The sequence below is a fragment of the Bidens hawaiensis genome, unplaced genomic scaffold (genome assembly GCF_021521415.1).
Source record: "Bidens hawaiensis isolate Kalapana, Puna unplaced genomic scaffold, B.hawaiensis_p1.1 tig00002273_1, whole genome shotgun sequence".
NCBI classification, from domain to species: Eukaryota; Viridiplantae; Streptophyta; class Magnoliopsida; order Asterales; family Asteraceae; genus Bidens; species Bidens hawaiensis.
In genome coordinates, this window is record NW_027491121.1 from 2,407,644 (window position 1) to 2,430,133 (window position 22,490).

General features: G+C 38.1%; 1 protein-coding gene and 1 pseudogene across 3 annotated transcripts in view; both read left to right on the forward strand.

Moving 5' to 3' along the window:
• Nucleotides 1-22,424, forward strand: part of LOC143614454 (uncharacterized protein At4g14342-like) — a 65,426-nt gene extending 43,002 nt beyond the window's left edge. Inside the window, exons 1-5 of one of the 3 annotated variants that reach the window (XM_077087890.1) lie at nt 15,751-15,811; nt 16,184-16,234; nt 21,739-21,824; nt 21,935-22,058; nt 22,234-22,423. In XM_077087890.1, coding sequence (XP_076944005.1) covers nt 16,229-16,234; nt 21,739-21,824; nt 21,935-22,058; nt 22,234-22,281 — 264 coding nt within the window. In that variant the 5' untranslated portion in view covers nt 15,751-15,811; nt 16,184-16,228 and the 3' untranslated portion in view covers nt 22,282-22,423. Of the gene's footprint in view, nt 1-15,750; nt 15,812-16,183; nt 16,235-21,738; nt 21,825-21,934; nt 22,059-22,233 lie in introns of those variants that run through there. The other 2 variants (XM_077087896.1, XM_077087901.1) reach the window with 2 other exon arrangements.
• LOC143613945 (putative pentatricopeptide repeat-containing protein At3g47840 pseudogene) lies at nt 19,130-21,351 on the forward strand (annotated as a pseudogene).
• Nucleotides 22,425-22,490: the final 66 nt, after the last annotated feature.

The following is a 22,490-nucleotide window of genomic DNA, read 5'->3' on the forward strand; positions in this document are numbered from 1 at the left end:
CATGATGGCTTAAAAGCCTTGATTACATATTTGAAGTTTTTACATGAAGCATTTTCTAAGTTGTGCGGCGTTCCACGCGCGGGGTATCTTTTTTCCATTCAAATCTTTTAAAGTGTACGCGCCTTTCCCCAAATCTTCTGAAATTTGATAAGGTCCCTCCCAATTGGGGGACATTTTTCCTGGGGGTATTGCGCGACTAGCTTCATTGTTTCGAAGGACAAAATCATTTTTCTTGAAGTGGCACTCTTTAACGCGCTGATTATAATATTTTTCCAGCTTTTTCTTGTATCTGGCTTCATTGATGATAGCCGCTTCTCTGCGCCCTTCAAGCAAGTTAAGGTCCAATCTTCTTTCGCGCTCGTTATCAGTTTTGCTTATCATGAGTACCCTATGGGATGGGCATCCAATTTCTGCTGGGATCATAGCCTCTGTCCCATAGGTTAGGCTGAACGGGGATTCGCCATTGCTAGTTTTGCTTAATATCCTGTGCGCCCACAGGACATTAGGTAACTCTTCGACCCAAGAATGGGATTCTCCCTCCAACCTTTTCTTCAGCCCATTTAGCAAACTTTGATTCGCGCGCTCCACTTGGCCATTCCCCTGAGGGTGGTAGACCGACGTGAAGATTTGGTTGATGTGCAATTCTTTGAGCCAGCTTGATATCTTCCTGTCAGTGAATTGTTTGCCATTGTCGCTCACAATTTCCATAGGAAGGCCAAAACGGCAAATGATGTGGCTCCAGATAAATTACTTCATCGCCTCAGCTGTGATTTTTGCTAGTGGCTTGGCCTCAACCCATTTTGTGAAATAGTCTATCGCCACTACCAAAAATTTCACTCGCCCTTGCGCTTGCGGCAGGGGCCCCACAATATCAATGGCCCATTTGTGGAAAGGCCATGCGGAGGTCACTGGAATCAAGTTGTTCTTTGGACGCATGGTGTTTGGCGCGTAGCTCTGACATGCCTTGCATTTTTGGATTTCTTTTAGCGCATCCAAGTACATGCCTGGCCAATAGTAGCCTGAGCTCATTGCCTTGGCAACCACCATGCGCGGACCAGCGTGTATTCCACAGATTCCTTCATGAATCTCCCTAATCACATAGCTTGCTTCTTCAGCATCCAGGCATTTCATGAGCGGTCCAAGATAAGAGCGCCGATATAATGTACCATCAAGTAGTTCATAGTTCTGCGCCTTGTGTCTTATCTTTATCGCCTGTGCGCGATCATCCGGTAACGTCCCCTCCTTCAGGAATTCCATTATTGGAGTTATCCAGGATGAAGGGGTTGTATGAATTACAAGGACCGATTGCGTTTGCACTGACGGGTTGCTCATCACTTCCACCCTGACATCTTTGCCAAAGTGATCAAAATTAGTTGATGCCATCTTACTCAACGCGTCAGCGGACTTGTTTTCGCTGCGCGAGATGTGTATGATTCTGAAGAAGTCAAACTGCTCAACGAACTTTTTTGCCTGCTCTAGATATAGAGGCATTGTGTTCTCCTTGGCGTCATATAGGCCGTTGACCTGAGCCGCTACCAAGTAAGAATCAACATGGGCCTCTAGCCTTTTAACTCCAAACTTGCGCGCAATGCGCAGACCAGCCAGCAGGGCTTCATACTCAGCCTCATTGTTGGTACTCTTGAAGTCCAACCTAATAGCATAAGTATATTCATGATTATCAGGGTCCACCAGTTTGAGGCCTGCGCCGGACCCTTCGCTGTTGGAGGCTCCATCAGTGAATAGCCTCCAGACATCTTCTTCATCATTTGCTCGCGGAGGGTCTACCTCGCGCTGAGCTTCTTCAATCTTTCCCTCTGGGATTTCCGTGATGAAATCCGCCAAAACTTGACCCTTTATCGCTGGACGGGGCTTATAAGTGATCGTGTGTTCACCTAATTCCAGCGCCCACTTTGTCAGTCTTCCGGAGAGCGCGGGGCGTCGCAAGACTTGCTGGATGTTGTAACCAGTCAGAACTTCAATAGGATGACCATTGAAGTATCTATGGAGCTTGCGCGACGCGTGTGTTAGTGACAAAACTAACTTTTCCATGATGGAATAGCGCGTCTCAGGGTCTGTGAGCACCCGACTCACATAGTATATTGGCGTTTGGATCCCCTTGCGATCCACCAATAATACTGCGCCGATCGCGCGGTCTCCAGCTGACAGGTACAATGTAAGGGTTTCGCCAGGAAGTGGAGCTGTGAGCGCTGGCAACTTTATGAGACATTCTTTTATCTCAGTGAAAGCTTGCTCAGCCTCAGGCGTCCACTTGAATTGGCTCTTCTTCAAACAGTTCCTCAAGGTGTTAACGAATGGAGTAGATTTGCTGGCGTGGTTCGCTAGGAACCTGTTGATTGACACCAATCTACCATTCAGCTTCTGAACCTCTTTCATGGTGGATGGTGAAGGCATGTCAAGGATGGCTTCCACCTTTTCAGGGTTCACCTTGAAACCATCCTTAGTGACCATTACACCAAGAAATTTCCCCTCTTCTGCGCCGAAAGTACATTTGCTCGGGTTGAGCTTCATGTTAACTTCCGTTAGGCTCTGAAGTGTTTCCTCGATGTCTTTGAGCATTTGTCTCTCCTCCCTGCTCTTGATCACCAAATCATCAACGTAGACTTCTAGATTTCTTCCGATTTGTTCACTGAAAACCGAATCCATAAGTCTCTGATAGGTGGCGCCCGCATTCTTTAAACCAAAGGGCATTTTTGTATAACAAAAAACACCCTTGTTGGTTCTGAAGGCGGTCTTGTCTTCATCCTGTGGTGCCATTTGAATCTGGTGATAGCCTTTGTAGGCATCCAGGAAACATTTGAGCTTGAATGGCGCCACGGAGTCCACCTTTGCGTCGATGTTTGGGAGGGGGTAACAGTCTTTCGGACATGCTTTGTTGAGGTCCTTGAAGTCAATACACATTCTCCATGACCCGTTGCTTTTCTTTACCATCACAGGATTGGCTACCCATGTCTGGTATCGGATCGGGCGGATGATGTTTGCGCGCAACAGGTCCTCCACTTGCTCATTCATGGCCTTCGCCTTTTCATCCCCCATGATTCTCTTTTTCTGAGCAATTGGCTCCACCGACTTGAACGTGTTAAGAGAATGTTGCGCCAAGTCTCGCGGGACCCCCGTCATATCGGAGTGTTGCCACGCGAAAACCGACGTGTATTTTGTGAGCAACTTTTTCATTCTCAATCTCGTTTCGTCTGAAATGGTAGCGCCAATTGTGACCGTTTGCTCTGGGAATTTTGGGTTTAAAATCCACTTCTCTGGCGCATTGTCAGCCATTGGAAGTTTCATTCTCCCTTCCCGCGGCGTGCTTGTCACTGCGCACAAATGATCGCGGTAAACAAATGTTACGCCTGTTGGTGTAGGGAACCCCAATGCGCCGTGCGCTGGCGACGGTACAGCATTAAATTGGGCAATCGTTCCCCTACCCAGGATCATATTGTGGCATGACGTGGTGGGCAAGACCAAGAAGTTGACAACTTCGGCTCGCTTGTGCTCATCATCCCCCATAGTTAGTTCAAACTGAATCTGGCCTAGGGGATGTATGATTTCATTTGAGACACCACAGATTGGTGCATTCACAATTTCGAGCCGCGCTTGGTCTGCCGGGTCTAACTTTCTGAAACACTGCTCATACATAATGTCAGATTCGCTTCCAGTGTCCACCAGGACCTTTGACACTTCGTAATGAGCAATGTGTGTGGTGATGACGAGAGGACTGCTTATTGAAGGGCCTCCCCTGATTCTTGGGAAGATGACTTGCTGCTCGCGCCAATCTCCGTGGATTTGCGCGCTTCTCTTTTTTGACGTCTGCCCTTGTCGTCCCCCCCCAGCCACACAGATTCTTTTGTATTTCTTACTGGCAGAGGCTCCTTCCGGTTGCTCATCTTCTATTCTTTGGTTTTTCACCAAGTGAGCCAGCCTGCCAGATTTTACATCCTTCTCGATCGCATCCTTTAAATGATGGCATGCGTCGGTGTTGTGGCCCGGGGACCTGTGAAATTCACAATATTTGCCACTGTTTTGCGGTCCCTTGTAGTGTAGCTGCTTGGGGGGCTTGAATTGGACATTCTCAGTACTTAACACCTGTGAAGGTGTTTTAGTGAGGGGTGTCCATATTCTTGGCAGAGGTCTGCTTGGATCTCTGCCGCCCTCCCTCTTGTCACTCTCCCCGCGATTACGAACTTCTTTTTGGGGCTGGGGTGAGGTTGGTTGCGCTTGTTTTTCCGCGGAAGAAAAACTTGTTGGCTGCAACCTGGACCATACAGAGTTCTGTTTGGCCCTCTTCTCTTTGCTGCGCGGTGATTCTGCCTGATGCGCTCTTTCTCTTGCCCTATCTTGGGCAATCTGTTTCTCATTTCTCGCGAAAACTCGCGATGCCTCCATTAACTTGGCCCACGTGGTGGGCATACCATCTTTGCTTACGAGAGCCCGGCGGAGTTGATCACTGCGCGCGCCTTGTATAAAGGCCACGCGCAGGAGCTGCTCAGTTATACCCCCGATTGCCAGGGATTCCTGATTGAAACGAGTGATGTAATCTTCAATCGTTTCATCATTCCTGCGTATGCAGTGCATGATGTCATCAGGATCGCGCGTGTGCCTGCGCTGCTGTACGAAGTGGGCTTGGAACTTTTCTAATAGTTCCTCGAACCCATCAATTTGCCCTGTCGGCAAGCTCTCGAACCATACTCGCGCTGCGCCCGTGAGGCAGCGAGCAAACATATGACACCATGTTGGCATCGTCCAGCTCTCTAGGTTTCCCGTGTTATAGAAACCTTGCAAAAAGTCATCTGGATCTGTTGTGCCATCATATTTGCCCAGACCACTTGGCATCTTTGTCTTGTGCTGGATGGGAGCCTGCGCGATGCGCGCAGTAAACTTTGAGTGTTTTACCAGGATGGCTGGTCTGTAGGGCGTGGTTACGTCCACTTGCCCTCTTACCGGTGGGCTGTACGGCATGTGCAGATCTAGATCTGCTCTGGCTCCAGGCGCCATGTTCACAGGCGCGCGGAGCTGTGAGCCTCCTGCATGAGTATCCCGTGTCTTCCTCATGCTATGCACTTCTTCATCACTGAACTCAGTGTGTGCAGTGTGAACAGAATGTCCTTCTTCCGGCGCGCGCGGCCTCTTTGTAGTCTGCTTATCAAAAGCTTGCCTTTGTGTTTGGTCGGCTAGCTTCTTCAGCTTGACCATTTCGTTGTACTTTTCAATCAGACGCCGCTGCTCGTTTATGAGCCATTCATTCGGATCATTTGCTTCATCTTCTGGACCCATTGGTCCTTTCAGCTTCGCGCCGGCCAAATTTTGTAACGTGAGATCGTCTGGAGGAGTTTCAGTCTGGCCGTGAGGGGTTGTGACGAAGGGACGGTTGCTGGTGGTACGCGTAGAATCACGCGGAACCCTCAGAACCTGCTGTCCGTCGTTAACACCCTCACGTTCAATATCCTCCAGAGCTTGATCAACGTTACGAACTCCAGAAACCATGGTGATTGATTTTTTTTTTTATATAGATCTGATGAGATCTAATTGCCGTTTGTAACAGTGGATGGCGCCAATGAAGAAACGTGGATCTACTCACTGGTAGCAGATCTACTTTCCTCGGGTGTGATTATACTATTTCACCGATGGTTCTTCTGGATCAGTGTTCTTCCACCTACAAAATGAACAGCGCCGTTACTTACCCCTCAGAAAGGGACAGAGGGGTCCTCTTTGGGGTAACCCTCCGGCGTGAGAATCAGTATATTTGTGGAGAAGATAATAATGTGTGTAGGAGGATCTCAAGAGTATTGCTGAATAGCTGAATACCCTTTGATTCTGAGACTGTCTGTTTTCTTGTAACTGATTGTGAGTCAAAGTAATTCAATATGATTGAATGTGTTATCACTGCTTGTAACTGTCAATGATTGAGTATGAATGTGTCATCAAAGTGGAGTTGATGCTGTATTTATAGTGCTAGGGTTACCACCGGTTGGGCTCTACCTCGTTGGCTTCCTCCAATCGCACTGCGCCACGTGTCCTCTGGGACACCTGGCGCTTTCTCGTTGGTTGTAATCACGTGGTAACACATGTGTCATGCTGAGTTGTCGACCTTTCATTTGGCAGCTATCAACATCAGCATATTCTTTCTCCATAAAAAGATGCCTTCTGGAAGGTTGTCTGATGTGCACAATCAAGGTTGCCCTAACCCTGATTTGGATAAGGACGAGGTTGATTATGTGCACGTATGATATGCGCTCACCCTGAGGATGCGCGGGGTCTTCTCTTTATTCTCACGCGCAGATATTTCATGCGCAGATGTGATATGCACGAGCATGTGATATGCGCCGCGCGCTGATGCGCTGCGCGCATATGTGATGCGCGAGCATATGTGTGCCTGGGCAGATGCGATATACACGGGCATGTGATATGCGCCGCGCGCTGATGCGCCGCGCGCATATGTGATGCGCGAGCATATGTGTGCCTGGGCATATGATGCCTGAGCATGTTTTGTATGCGCCATGCGCATAGGTTTTGGCTTTGTGCCTTCATAATGTCTTTATCTTATGGGTTGACCCGCCTTACTCGGTGTTGAGGCGGGTACATACCTCTTCACAATACATTGTATCCTTGTTATGTGCTGTAGTTCTCTTACAATTCATCATGTCATAACTAGGGTCGTCTTCGAGAAATTAAAAACCTTGATCGAGCTAATGAAAAGGTTTGTAGACCCTAACTAGTAACGAAATATGTAAGTTAATTCTTTTAAACGGTGATTAACGTTATAACAATAAGCATAGCAAAAATATACATTAAAATCAAATATCGTAATAGTTAACGGCTAAGCAATAACCTGTGAAGCTCTCTTAGCATTATTGACAGCAAAGAAGGGATGAGACAAGGAGAAATTTCAATCGGCGGCTAATTTCTTTGTTTTTTTATTTGATTTTTATATTCTTTTAGTTTTTAATTTTGGTTTGGGCTCAACAATTTAAACTATATTAAATGGATTATGGATTAAAAAAAAGTTTTGGCGCAATAATTATAAGATGATTAAGGTCCAATCATATTTTATAAGGTTTACATTTTTAAATACATGTATAAAAATTTAGGCCCTCAAAAATTACGTGCACAGCCTGATGGTCTAGCTCACACAACCTCTAGCCGGCCATTTAACTAACTTCTGTATATCGAATAAAACTTATTATATGTTATATGATGTTATTAAGTTTCTAACGTCACCAAAACATTACTTTTTTTCATATTGTCAAAAAAAAAAACTATATGTAGGAGTGTAGGGCAAAGTTGACTTGGTAGTATGGTTTCACGCATCAACTATTCAAAAATTTTGCTGGGGGCTTAAGTAAAGAAGGTTATGTGAGTTAAATTACGCACAACTATATTGTCATGTACTGCCTTGTAATATTCATCGTGAATTACTAACATGTTCACCAGAGAATGGTATTTGAATTATCTAAATGAGTTGTTTATAATTTGTTAATCTAAATTTAAAATTATTAACTTAATGTATTTAATCATTCGAATTAAATCTTTAATTGTGTATCATGATGGTTTTCGGTTTGTTTGGTTAGTCAGTCGATGTAAAAGCATTCACTTAAATCGGCTTTAAATAACAAGGATTTTTGTGACAAATGTAATATAAATTATATAAGATTGAAATTTCATTTAGAAGTTAATGTAAATCAACAAAATGGGCTAAACCCTAAAGCTACGGACCCCTGTATCCCTTCTTCATGTTGGCATTGTCTTGTTTGCTTTTTTTTAAACAGTGTTTGAAACTATTTCTAACATCCGAGTGAGCTTTTTTTGACACGAAATATCAACCATCTATATTACTTTTGATGCTCAAGTACGTTAGCTTTGTACTTCTATTTATGTTAGTAAATTAATGGCCAAAGTGTGTGTTCAAATTAGGGTAGTTTAAAAAGCTCACGGCTCGAAACTCGCTCGAAAAAAGCTCGGAGAAAGCTTGCTCAAAATCGGCTCGATTGTAAACGAGCCGAGCCTAGCTCGACTCGATTTCTAAACGAGCCGAGCCTGAGCTAGCCCCGGCTCGACTCGAGCTCGCTCGATTGGCTCGAACTATTTATTTTAATTTATTACATATATATATATATATACATACATACATGCATATAATTATCGAGCCCAATTATTTTAACACATGGGTTTTCCTTTAATCCAGCCCAATTTCCTTTCTCACTCCATTGTCCATATTTATAATTCCATATACTGAGTAACTGAGAGATGTGACTTCATAGTTCACACACTCAATTATCAGTATACGTTCCATTTTCCACCCTAACCCTGGCAACTCATATTCAGCTCCACTGCCGGCCGCCGCTCATATTCACCTCCGCCATCGGCCGCTGCTCATAGATAATACTTCTCTGCTTAATTTTGTATGTGGTTTGGTTTAGACTTGTTGAACATATTTTGTTTTCGATGGTGTTATTAGACGTATTTATTTAGTTTGTATTTGGTTGGTGTTGATCTCAACGTCATATTTATTTAGTTTAACTTGATGATTGCATATAGTTTTTATTATTACAGGTAAACTCGAGCCAAATCGAGCCGAGCCGAGCTTGAGCTCAAATTTTTAGCTCGATTAAGAGCTCGAGCTCGAGACAAGCCAGCTCGATTGAATATCGAGCCGAGCTTGAGCTTGCCTTGGCTCGGGCTCGGCTCGGCTCGGCTCGTGAATAGGCCTAGTTCAAATCTTCATATATGCAAAGTGAAAAAGAACAATTTTGCAAACTGTTATCTACGTATGTATAGACAAAAAAATAGTCAACACCCGCCTGTTGAAAATCAATCATTTAGTGTATGATATCAATTTATAACGATAAACAAAAATAGCTTATTTACCGAACTCTACGATTTTTACTCTCACATGATCAACTTTAGTGTTAGAGATTGTAGGGTTCACAATCATCCCTTTTCTAAACTAGTGTTTCTATCTTAAATATATATGTTAAAACATATTGATACCTCTCATGGAAGTAAGTGCATTATCAGGAACTTTAATTGACTACGGTTAAAGAAAAATTACATTAACTCTTTTACCTACTCACTTTTATTTCCCTTATAAATTGTGTCACACCCGGCCGTTTGCTGAAACCACGACACTTTCAACTTTTAAGTCCTTTTAAATATGAAGATATATATTCGACAACATATTTTGTATGGTTGTTCTTTCTGCGTGATGATTATACTCATGGCTCGGTAGCGACTGACTGCAACTACATGGAGCTCCTGGTGTGTGTTGGTGCGTTCACGTGCCCTCAACCACCATCGAGTGATTGTTGTGCTAAATTAAAGGCTTATTTCTGTGGATACCTTTAGAAACCGACATTTCGCCAGTATGTCACTCGATAGGATGCTCAATGAGTTGCTATGGAATGTGGTGTTGAGCTCCCTAAACAATATGTTCGAACACTTAGGGAGCTCAAACACTAAAGTTTAGCAAAAGCATCAACATATATACTTTTGAGATTTACATTCTGTAACAGTATTGTATCAATGATTCCAATTGGATTCCAAATTAACGGGTTAAAACATATCATTTAAACCGGGTTAAAATATATCATTTATTTGTGAAACAATTTATCATCAAACCATAAGTATATTATTAACTTGCATACAATAAAATAATAAAAATTCAAAAACTAAATAAATATTAGAAAACAAATAATATAAAATAACCCCCGTAATACGAGGAAAAAAACTATAAAACTTGTAAACTTCCTTCCAAATTCAAGCTTCGACAACGATTAACTTGATTGTTCCTACTGGTTTGGTTAATTTAGTGTTTGATTGATGCTTTGCTTTATTTTATTTTTACTGTTTAAAATTAAATAATATAGAATTGTATTTTAATAAATGTTATATATATAAATTCATTTCCACGTCATCGATCCGATTGAAGTACCATTGTGCTTCTTTATCGGTTAATTTTCACTGTCAGATCAGTTATAACAATTGTGTTTCTTTATCGGTTAATTTCCACCGTTAGATCACCGTATTATGTAACAAACTCACACTTCATTTCATCACAGCCACACATCAATCTTTTAACCCTCACTCTTTCACGCATCAATTTCTCATAACCGTTTAGTCAAACCTCAGTCAAACTCGGTAAAAACTCAGTCAATTAAAATGAAGAACGTTTCGTCTAAGATCAAGTCCGTCCGCGCTGGTGTTCGCGGTGGTGGTGGTGGCGGTCGCCGTGGCAATGAGAAGGTTGTGGTTGTGCCTCATGTCACCATAGGCAGCGACCGTAATGGTGGCGGTCGCCTTGGCCGTGGTGGCAATGAGAAGGTTGTGGGTGAGCCTGATGTCGCCATAGGCCGCTTCCGTAGCGGTGGCGGCCAGAATGTGCCTATGGAGAATAGTATTGTGCCAGATGTAGTTGTTGATAATTCTGAAATGAAGGTAGTTAATAAGAAGTCTGAAGAGGTTATGAAGGTTTTGAAGGCAGGTTTTGTCGACGGCATGCAGAGGCAGATCTAGGAATTTTCACTAGGATGGGCACGAAATAATCGGGTAAAAAATGGGTATGGTCAAAGGCAATAGGGTTTGCCAAATCATTATGAAGGTTCGAAGCAAAAAGAACTTTCAGGGCCCTTTCCCGTCTTTCCATAAATAATTTTATATATTTGATAACATTATGATAAATATTTTACTTTTACAAAATTGTTAAGATTTCATAGATGAAAACTAAATATGTTTTCACAAAACAAAACAATCAACGAAAATTATAAATGCTGATTTTTGTTAGATAAGATTTCAAAAATGATAACAATTAAATAAAACAATAGTATATATAAAAATAACAAGTAAAATTGTTAGATACAACATAACTTAAACAATATAAAAATGTAATTCGTATAAAATTTTTAAGCTGAAATTTACAATAGTAGTAATAGTTTATTAGTTAAATTTTAATGGATAAACGTTACATACTACTTTATTAAAATGAATAATTTTTGAAAAATTAATGGTCACAAGATGTTAAAAACTAGTGTTTTGAAAGAGTAAAAGGAAAAAGAATTTAATTAATATGAAATAGTACTCGATCACTCTTTTAGTCACAAGAAACTCACCTCCTTTTTCTTCATATTCTACACTTCTCTCTCTCTCTATATATATATATATCTATCTATTTTTCCCCTTGTATATAGCTCTCACTTTACACTTTTATGCATGCTTAATGAGAGAATAGTTAAGAGTTTGAGGTTCAAGGGAGCTTTCCGGTAGCATATTCCGGTTAACATAAAATCCGACAATCGGAGGGTGGGCACTTGAGCTTTAACAAGAATATCGGGCTATTAACTACACTAAGAATATAGGTTGAACACGAGTCGGACGGTGGGCCTTTGCCCACCGTCATTTGGCCTTGAATCCGTCCCTGCGGCGGAGGTGGTGAAGGGTTCTGCGGTGGTGAAGATACCGAAGGCAACGGCGGTGGTTGAAGTTTGGTGAATAAACACAAAACAATAGTTTAGATCATAAGCTCAATCTTTGTAATTCTCATTAGCTCGAAAATCACAATTCTTAAACACACCATAATATAACACACAAGCTCGGGTATATATACTAGTTTAAATATGTCTCATGAAAACCTAATTAGACATATTTAAACAATAACTAATAAATAAATTCCTTGTTGTCCAAGTCATTGGCTCGACTTGTTCTTCAAGTAATTTACTCCATGTAAACCAAGTTACGTGCTCAACTTGATAAACAAGACACCAACTCATTATAGGCTCAATGAGTACGTTCAACAGTGGTGAAGGTTCCGCCGGCGGCGACGATGGTAAAGGTTCCGCCATCGGTGGCTTTTCTGGATTTATTAAAGAGACATTTTCTAGAATAAGTGATGCAGTTTCGGAAGCGATCAATGGCTCGAGACACTTTATGATAATCAAAGACGATAATTGAACCAAAGGTTCCAAGAACAAAGTTCTTATTAATTCATAACCAATCAAAAAAACTGAATAACAAAGAAACCTTAACACCCTATTTATACTAAAAGAAAAAGAGATAAACATGGAAACGAGATAAACGTAAAATAATAAAAGATTAACTATAATAAAAAGATACTCCGATGCTCTTGCATCATAAACTGATGCAGTTTCGGAAGCGATCAATGGCTCGAGACACTTTATGGTAATCAAAGACGATAATTGAACCAAAAGTTCCAAGAACAAAGTTCTTATTAATTCATAATCAATCAAAAAAGCTGAATAACAAAGAAACCTTAACACCATATTTATACTAAAAGAAAAAGAGATAAACGTAAAATAATAAAAGATTAACTAATAATAAAAAGATACTCCGATGCTCCTGCATCATACTCCCGGTCTTCGAAAAAAAACTCGTCCTCGAGTTTTGTCTTCGGACCAAAGCCGCCTGGGTCGAAAGGAACATCAATGCGCTCGATATTTATTAACTTCATGACATGCCCACATAATTCAATAGTGCAAAACACCTCACGCAACTCTGAACGTATATCCCCGAGGTCGAATGTAGCATTATAATGGTTTCTGTTTGCTCTCAATTTTACCCGCTCAACTATATTAATTTCACGAGTCGCCTCACCTGACTTTAAACTCATACCATCGGGGTCTATTGGGTTCGCGGGTCTCTCCACCTCCTTCTCCTCGTCTTCAGAAAAGACTCGCCCTCGAGTCTTGAGAACGTTGAAAAAATCATTGACAACTTTTGAAATTTTCTTGGACGCAGCAGTAGACGCCTCTCGCATTGTGCTTGGAATAGTAGGCTTTTCAGTGTGAACATTACCACCCGGATCAAACGGAACCTCGGGTCGTGATTTGTTTGAATTCAACCCGTCAAAAGATTTTTTTTTAACCAGCTCATAATTTTCAATCTTTTTATCTTTGGCATTTTTTTTTCAATTAGTAAATATGCATGCTTCTCACGTAAATTACCATATTTAACACCCATGACTTTAGCAAATATAAAATCCCCATAATAATTAGCCATGTTGAAAATAACCCAAGATTTTTCAATTACCTGTATTCTCTTTTGAAAATCCACTTTTGCATGAGATTTACTCAAATCTCTTTCATTTTGAATTTGTGACTTATTTGGCTTGATATAAGGAACAACCATGGCCACCGATTGATAGCCATATTCTTCTCTCATCCAACCACTAATCACCCCCGTAGGACCACCACAATAAATCCTACCAAGATTAAAACAAAGCAAAATCTCGTCACTCATCTTCACCTGGTCATCGTTGACAACCGAAACACAACCCATGGCCACCGTAGGAACTGTGGAACCACCATCTACCACCATATCACTACCCACAACCTCCGAATATGCTTCCTCGTCCCCATAGTTATCAAACACAGGTGGCGATTTGTAAATAAAATCAGAACGATACTCCTCCTCCCCAAAACATTTGTTTTCATGGAAATCAACTCCATCTTCATCGTATTTAGGTTTTTCTTCCGAAAAAACTTCATGACAAGATTCATCTTCATAGATCGGTTCATAGAACCGGAGTGGTTGACGGCTGAACGGCTGCTGCTCTCCGTCGCCACCTTCGTCCCAGACGACGGTGCTCGACTCGGTTTCCGTCTTGCGCATCTCCCGTTGTAATTCGAGATCGCGGACTCGTTTTCGGAGTCGTTTGATCTCTTCAAGATCGCGGACTCGTTGTCGGAGTCGTTGGATCTCCATACATCGCTGCCTCGGTCGGCGACTCTGCGAGTAGGACATCGATCTTCTCCACGAGCACGTGAATAGAAAATACTTCGATCGTTGCCTCGGTCGGCGACTCTACGATCAAGCAAGTATTCAACACCACGTCGAGCCATTTGAGAACCAAAAGCTTTGATACCAACTGATGCAGTTTCGGAAGCGATCAATGGCTCGAGACACTTTATGATAATCAAAGACGATAATTGAACCAAAAGTTCCAAGAACAAAGTTCTTATTAATTCATAATCAATCAAAAAAACTGAATAACAAAGAAACCTTAACACCCTATTTATACTAAAAGAAAAAGAGATAAACATGGAAACGAGATAAACGTAAAATAATAAAAGATTAACTAATAATAAAAATATACTCCGATGCTCCCGCATCAATAAGCCTACACAAAGCTAGGGCGGTGTTAGGGATTGCTACGGATGCTTTCCAAATTGGTAAATTTGTGAAAGGTTATGGTGGAGCCGGTGCCGGTTCTCTTGAAGGTAGCGTGGAATTGAAGGATGAAACTATAGTGGTTAAAACGATGGTGGGAAAGAAACACGTTGCGGTGGTGATGAAGGTTCCGGTGGTGAAGATTCCGTCGCCGGCGATGGTGGTGAAGGTTCCGGCGGCTCTGAAACGAAGGTAGGTTCCGTCGGAGGTAAGAAGTCTGAAAATGATATGAAGGTGAAGGCAGGTTCCATCGAAGGTGGTGAAGGTTCCGGTGGCGGCGACGATGGTAAAGGTTCTGCCGCTGGATCTATTAAGAAGAAATTGCCTGGACTAACCCTAAACAAGGCTAGGGCGGGGTTAGGGATTGTTGCTGATGCATGCCGCATTAGTAAGTTTTTGAAAGGTTATGGTGTCGGTTCTCGTAGAATTTGAGTGAATGATGAAACTGAAGTGTTGAAGGACGGTGTTAGGAATGGGAAAGAAACAGGTTTGGGTAGTGATGAGGAGAGGGCTAGTGAGGATGGTGGTGAAGAGAGTAAAGAAGATGGTGAAGATGGTTTAGGGGCTTCTGTGGAGAAGAAAGAGGGTGGTTCGGATGATGAGGGTGGTTCAGGTGATGAGATTTAGGTGAAGTTGGTTAGGATGTTACACTGGATTATGCAGATATCTTGAACATTTTTAACTAATTGAGTGGGGTATCTAGTTTGGTAAGGTGATTGGAGATAGGTATATGTTAATATTGACTAGAAAATTATGATAATGATATGATACAAGTATTTAGTTGTGCTTTTTGATAATGATATAAATTTGGCCAAACCACAACAATATACAAAAGATCGATGTGATACAGGTATTTAGTTGCGCTTTATGATAATGATATCAATTGTTGAGATACAAAGATTAAATCTACCATAGCGAATAACATAGAAAGTTAAGGTTGATCACACAAACTTCCAACTTAATTTGCCTTTATTTGCCCAGAAGTGTGTATTTAATTGTTAAAAGATACCTATTTGTTGTTTCATATCAATGATCGCTAGCCCAAGTTAGGGATGTTACTGGTACTGATCCTTAAAATTGAAAATATTTGGTATTGGTACGGCACTGAAATGTTTGGTTCGGTACCGGTATTTCGTGCAAAATTCGGAAAATATCGGTACTGTACCGAACCATGTCGGTACTAAAAAATTAAAACTTGGTATCGATTATGTACCAAATCGGTACCGGTATCGAAAACGATCATCCTTAGCCCAAGTAGTTTAAGGTGAAATATCCAAAGACTTTAATTTAAAAAGAGGTATTGGTTGTGATTAAAAATATATAACAAAAGGTTCCATGTTAGGCCAGTGGGCTTTCTCACATATGAGTAAAGATGAGCGAGTAAGTGAGTGGTCCGTCAATAATTAAAATTGACGTTTAAAAAATACTACTATTTGTTTAGGAAAAAGGTAAACATTGGTGCTGAAAACATAAGAAATAAAACTTATGGCTATATTTCATCAATCAAAAAACTTCCAATAATATTACACAAAAAAAGCAGTCAACAAAATCCTCTCACAATCTCACCGGCTGAGCTGATATCCCCGGCGGCTATTACAGATCTGTTTGGCTGTTGCAGGTTTATTTATTTATGTTAATCTCTCTCTACCTATAATATTATTATTACTCTCTTTATTACTTGTCAATATATTATTCCTCAATTTTGAATTTTATAACTTCTGGAACATGAAGTAATAGAAGCAAATAACATATTCAATTTCATGTTTAGGTTTTCTCCATACTTAATTACTGAAACCCTATAAACAAAAATCGTGTTTTTAAACCCTGATTTGTCAATTACTGTAAAAAAACCCTAGAAATTGAATATCAATTTGCAATATGTTGCTCTAATTTGACTAGAACTGAACAGTAGGTTAGCTGGTAATCGATTGATGTTCATCTCTTTTTAGGTTTTGATATTAATTCTAAAGTTTTGTTACAAATTTCTTCATTGCAGCTTTTGGAGGATATAATAATCTCAACTTATATCAAGTGGGTTAATATGCAGGTAATTAATACTTGATATTCATACTTGTTTATCTGAAACTATTATTATTATTATTATTATTGTTATTATTATTATTATTGTTATTATTGTTATTATTATTATTATTGTTATTATTGTTATTATTGTTATTATTGTTATTATTGTTATTATTGTTAATTATTGTTGTTGTTATTATTATTATTATTGTTATTGTTATTGTTATTGTTATTGTTATTGTTATTGTTATTGTTATTGTTATTGTTATTGTTATTGTTATTGTTATTGTTATTGTTATTGTTATTGTTATTGTTATTGTTATTGTTATTGTTATTGTTATTGTTATTGTTATTGTTATTGTTATTGTTATTGTTATTGTTATTGTTATTGTTATTGTTATTGTTATTGTTATTGTTATTGTTATTGTTATTGTTATTGTTATTGTTATTGTTATTGTTATTGTTATTGTTATTGTTATTGTTATTGTTATTGTTATTGTTATTGTTATTGTTATTGTTATTGTTATTGTTATTGTTATTGTTATTGTTATTGTTATTGTTATTGTTATTGTTATTGTTATTGTTATTGTTATTGTTATTGTTATTGTTATTGTTATTGTTATTGTTATTGTTATTGTTATTGTTATTGTTATTGTTATTGTTATTGTTATTGTTATTGTTATTGTTATTGTTATTGTTATTGTTATTGTTATTGTTATTGTTATTGTTATTGTTATTGTTATTGTTATTGTTATTGTTATTGTTATTGTTATTGTTATTGTTATTGTTATTGTTATTGTTATTGTTATTGTTATTGTTATTGTTATTGTTATTGTTATTGTTATTGTTATTGTTATTGTTATTGTTATTGTTATTGTTATTGTTATTGTTATTGTTATTGTTATTGTTATTGTTATTGTTATTGTTATTGTTATTGTTATTGTTATTGTTATTGTTATTGTTATTGTTATTGTTATTGTTATTGTTATTGTTATTGTTATTGTTATTGTTATTGTTATTGTTATTGTTATTGTTATTGTTATTGTTATTGTTATTGTTATTGTTATTGTTATTGTTATTGTTATTGTTATTGTTATTGTTATTGTTATTGTTATTGTTATTGTTATTGTTATTGTTATTGTTATTGTTATTGTTATTGTTATTGTTATTGTTATTGTTATTGTTATTGTTATTGTTATTGTTATTGTTATTGTTATTGTTATTGTTATTGTTATTGTTATTGTTATTGTTATTGTTATTGTTATTGTTATTGTTATTGTTATTGTTATTGTTATTGTTATTGTTATTGTTATTGTTATTGTTATTGTTATTGTTATTGTTATTGTTATTGTTATTGTTATTGTTATTGTTATTGTTATTGTTATTGTTATTGTTATTGTTATTGTTATTGTTATTGTTATTGTTATTGTTATTGTTATTGTTATTGTTATTGTTATTGTTATTGTTATTGTTATTGTTATTGTTATTGTTATTGTTATTGTTATTGTTATTGTTATTGTTATTGTTATTGTTATTGTTATTGTTATTGTTATTGTTATTGTTATTGTTATTGTTATTGTTATTGTTATTGTTATTGTTATTGTTATTGTTATTGTTATTGTTATTGTTATTGTTATTGTTATTGTTATTGTTATTGTTATTGTTATTGTTATTGTTATTGTTATTGTTATTGTTATTGTTATTGTTATTGTTATTGTTATTGTTATTGTTATTGTTATTGTTATTGTTATTGTTATTGTTATTGTTATTGTTATTGTTATTGTTATTGTTATTGTTATATTGTTATTGTTATTGTTATTGTTATTGTTATTGTTATTGTTATTGTTATTGTTATTGTTATTGTTATTGTTATTGTTATTGTTATTGTTATTGTTATTGTTATTGTTATTGTTATTGTTATTGTTATTGTTATTGTTATTGTTATTGTTATTGTTATTGTTATTGTTATTGTTATTGTTATTGTTATTGTTATTGTTATTGTTATTGTTATTGTTATTGTTATTGTTATTGTTATTGTTATTGTTATTGTTATTGTTATTGTTATTGTTATTGTTATTGTTATTGTTATTGTTATTGTTATTGTTATTGTTATTGTTATTGTTATTGTTATTGTTATTGGAAGAAAGTTCAGGTACAAAAAAGTTTAACTAAGTCACAGTTGAACAAACTAATATTTCACCAGTCAGTCAGTGTTGTAGAACTAGCTAGGCGGCAGGTGCTAGTCGGCCGGTTCAGATTGAAATTTAATATGTAATATCAAAACTTTAATATAAGTAGAAATTTTCAAATACCTTAAAGATCTTGATAGATGTTGGTGAATAAACACAAGACTAATATTTTGGATATCCGAAGTTTCGGATTCGGATTCGGATAGTGATTTTCACTATCCGAATGGTTCGGATATCCGGTTTCGGATATCCGAAAGTTCGGATATCCGGTTTTGAACAGCCCTAATTCCAGTGGGGCCGACTAATTCTCCTTTCCCAATTATTAAACCGTTGTGATTAGATGCAAGTTATAACTTGTTAACTAACCTCCTCCATTATACATGATTTGTGAATTAGTTAATGTTCATCCCCTTACATAATAATGACGTGACATTACATTTTATTAATTAGTCATTTTTCACGACAAATAGGGCCTCATACATTAAAAAATATTCACCATTTTGGCTCAACGCTGAAAACCTAAATCCATCTCACTCAATGTCACAACCATCATTTTGATTTTAGATCCTAGTTTTAATTAACCATAATATTTTTGCTATCTAAACCTAATTTTTAATTTTTACTTTTCTTTTCAGCATTATTCTTTTTAAACTAAGATCAAGTTAGACATCGCTGGTGGTGGTAACGGGTTCGAATCCCATGTAAATCAACACCGGGTGAATTAGGCCTTACGACATTGAATTTCTGAAAGCTTTCTAGAGGTTTAGCTAGTACTATTCTTTCAGTCTTTAATCATGTATGCAAAATAAGTTGACTAGCCATGTATAAATCCACTCGAATCCGTATCATTAGACCATACACAACCTCATACATGCCTTATACTCAAACAATCAAACACCCATCAATTCAACAACCCCACAATGCCACCCAATTCAACATGTTCCAAATCAACACTGAGCTTAAAAACCTTGTGAAATCAGGTAACTTGAGTCATGCACGCCAACTGTTCGATGAATTGCCTCACAGAGATGAAGTCACATGGACCACCATCATTTCCGGCTACGTAAAGTCCTCAGATCCATCCGAAGCGTTATCGTTGTTTTCCACCATGTGGGCTAGTCCCTCGCAACGAATGGACCCGTTTATACTTAGTTTAGCACTCAAAGCATGCGCGATAATATACAGGTCTAAACAAGGCGAATCGCTTCATGGGTATTGTGTGAAAACTGATTTTGTGTGTTCAGTTTTTGTGGGCAGTGCTCTTTTGGACATGTATATGAAAACCGGGAAAGTTAACGAGGGTTGTAAGGTGTTTAACGAGATGCCGATAAGAAATGTGGTTTCTTGGACTGCAGTTATAACCGGGCTGGTTCGTGCGGGTTTTAATATGGAGGGGATTTCATATTTTGCTAACTTATGTAGAAACAATATGACGTATGATTCGTATACTTTAGCTATTGTGTTAAAAGCGTGTGCTGGCGCGTGTTTGATCCGCACGGGTAAAGAAATACACGCGCAGACATTAAAAAAAGGGTTTGAAGCAACTTCATTTGTTGTGAATACTCTTACAACAATGTATAGCAAGTGCGGGAAAGCAGATTATGCGCTGTATTTATTTGAAAAAATCAAAACGAAAGACGTGGTTTCGTGGACTACGATAATCACATCGTATGTTCAAACGGGTCAAGATTACCAAGCGGTTGAAGCGTTTTTGCGTATGCGTGAATCAGAAGTTGTCCCCAATGAGTACACTCTTGCAGCCGTTATTTCTAGTTGTGCAAATATCGGAAATTTTAATTTGGGTCAACAGTTTCATGGTCACGTGTTGGCTAACGGGCTTATCAGTTGTATGTCGGTTGGGAACTCGATAATGACGATGTATTCAAAATGCGGGATGTTACGTTTATCTTCGAATGTTTTTGATGAAATGACCGAAAAAGATATTGTTTCGTGGAGCACGATAATTGGTGGGTATGCGCAAGGAGGTTATGGAGAAGAAGCTTTTAAATACCTTTCGTTAATGAGAAAAGGCGGACCGAAACCAAACGAGTTTGCATACTCGGAGTGTATTAAGTGTATGTGGAAATATGGCGATTCTTGAACAAGGTAAGCAAGTTCATACTCACTGCATTCATGTCGGTTTGGATCATACAGCTATGGTAAGAAGCAGTATGATTAACATGTATTCAAAATGCGTTTGCGTAAACGAGTCTTTAAACATATTTAACGAGGCAAAGCATAACGATATTGTGTCATGGACTGCGATGATTAACGGATACGCTGAGCACGGGTCGAGCCAAGAAGCGATAGACCTGTTTGAGCAGCTTGTTAAAGTCGGTCTAACACCCGACGCAGTCACATTCATTGGTGTGTTAACTGCATGTAGCCACGCCGGTCTAGTTGACCGGGGCTATTATTACTTCAACCAAATCACAAACTACAAACTTAGAGTGTCTAAGGAACATTATGGCTGCATGATTGATCTCGTTTGCAGAGCGGGACGGTTACGTGAGGCTGAAAACATGATAACCAGCATGCCATATAACGGCGACGATGTGGTATGGTCAATGCTTTTGAGGGCGTGCAGGTTACATGGGGACGTTGAGTTAGGGGCGCATGCTGCGAGAAGGATACTTGAAATGGACTTGAACTGCGCGTCGACGCATATAATGTTGGCGAATTTGTATTCGGTTAAAGGTAAGTGGAGGGAGGCTGCAGAAGTGAGGAGAGTGATGAGGGTAAAAGGGGTTATTAAGGAGCCTGGATGGTCTTGGATTAAGATTAAGGATAGTGTGTTTGCATTTGCAGCTGGTGATCATTCAAATGCTCAATGGGTAGATATGTGTTGCATATTGGGATTGTTGTCTTTAAAGGAACAAGTGTTTGTTAATGGAGAAAGTGTGTTATTTTATAATGTAGATGAAGTTGAGGAGGAATTTTGGTAGTGAGATTTTTCAAAAAAAAAATTTGTTGTGAAATGAAATGAGGTTTAATTTAGAATGACATGTTACTTTTTGCTAACTTTTGTCACATGTTTTATTTTCTTAACTTTTTGTCACATATTTTATTTTCTTAATAATTTGTTATTATTTGGAGTAAAGTGTCATTTTCGTTCTTATTGTTTGACAAATAATGTGAATTTAGTTTAAAAAGTTTTTTTTTTTTTTGCATATGGACCATCCACGTTTCCCGATTATTGCCAATTATATTCAAATCACTAACCCCGTTAAATTTAATCGTTAAGTCAACTAATATTTCACCAGGCAGTGTATAAAATCTCTTTGTTGATAATTTCATGAAATATATTAATTAAAATAATGTTTTATTGCATTATTGGCAGGCTAGTGACAGGTTTAATATCAACTCCCAACTTGAGCATCTGCAAGCTAAGTATGTAGGAACAGGACATGCAGACATGAGCAGATTGTAAGTTTTTTTTTCTATCTTTTCTGTTAATATTTTACAGTTTCATGTTATAAAAATAGTGACTTTTTCATTATGAAAGTAAACCCGTTTATTTTCTTGTTTTCTTGAAGTGAATGGGCGGTTAATATCCAGCGAGACAGCTATGCTTCATATGTTGGTCATTATCCTATGCTCGCTTATTTTGCAATAGCGGAGAATGAATCGATTGGGAGAGAACACTACAATTTTATGCAGGTGTTTTTCATGTTCAACTCTTCTATTATTTTTTTTATCTTTCAATATAGGGTCATTCAGATAAATGTGATATGGATTCTGTATCGGTTTTATTCGACCTTTTAAGTAATACCTGTTTCCTGTTTCTCGAGATTATTTGCATATGGTTTAATTTAGTTTTTTTTTTGTTTCGCAGAAAATGTTGTTGCCGTGTGGACTTCCACCAGAGAGAGAAGAAGACTAAGGACATCAAGTTTTACATATTTGGAGATTTAAGTTGTGTTTTATGGATGCATTATTGATTAAATGTGAGAGATTTAAATTGTGTTTTATGAATGCATTATTGACTAAATGTGAGGATAATTAACATCTCTGATTCTCTATGATATTGATGTTTGTGATGTTGAAGTATGTGATCTAAGTTATCTTATGCATTTTGTTAGAATATACACT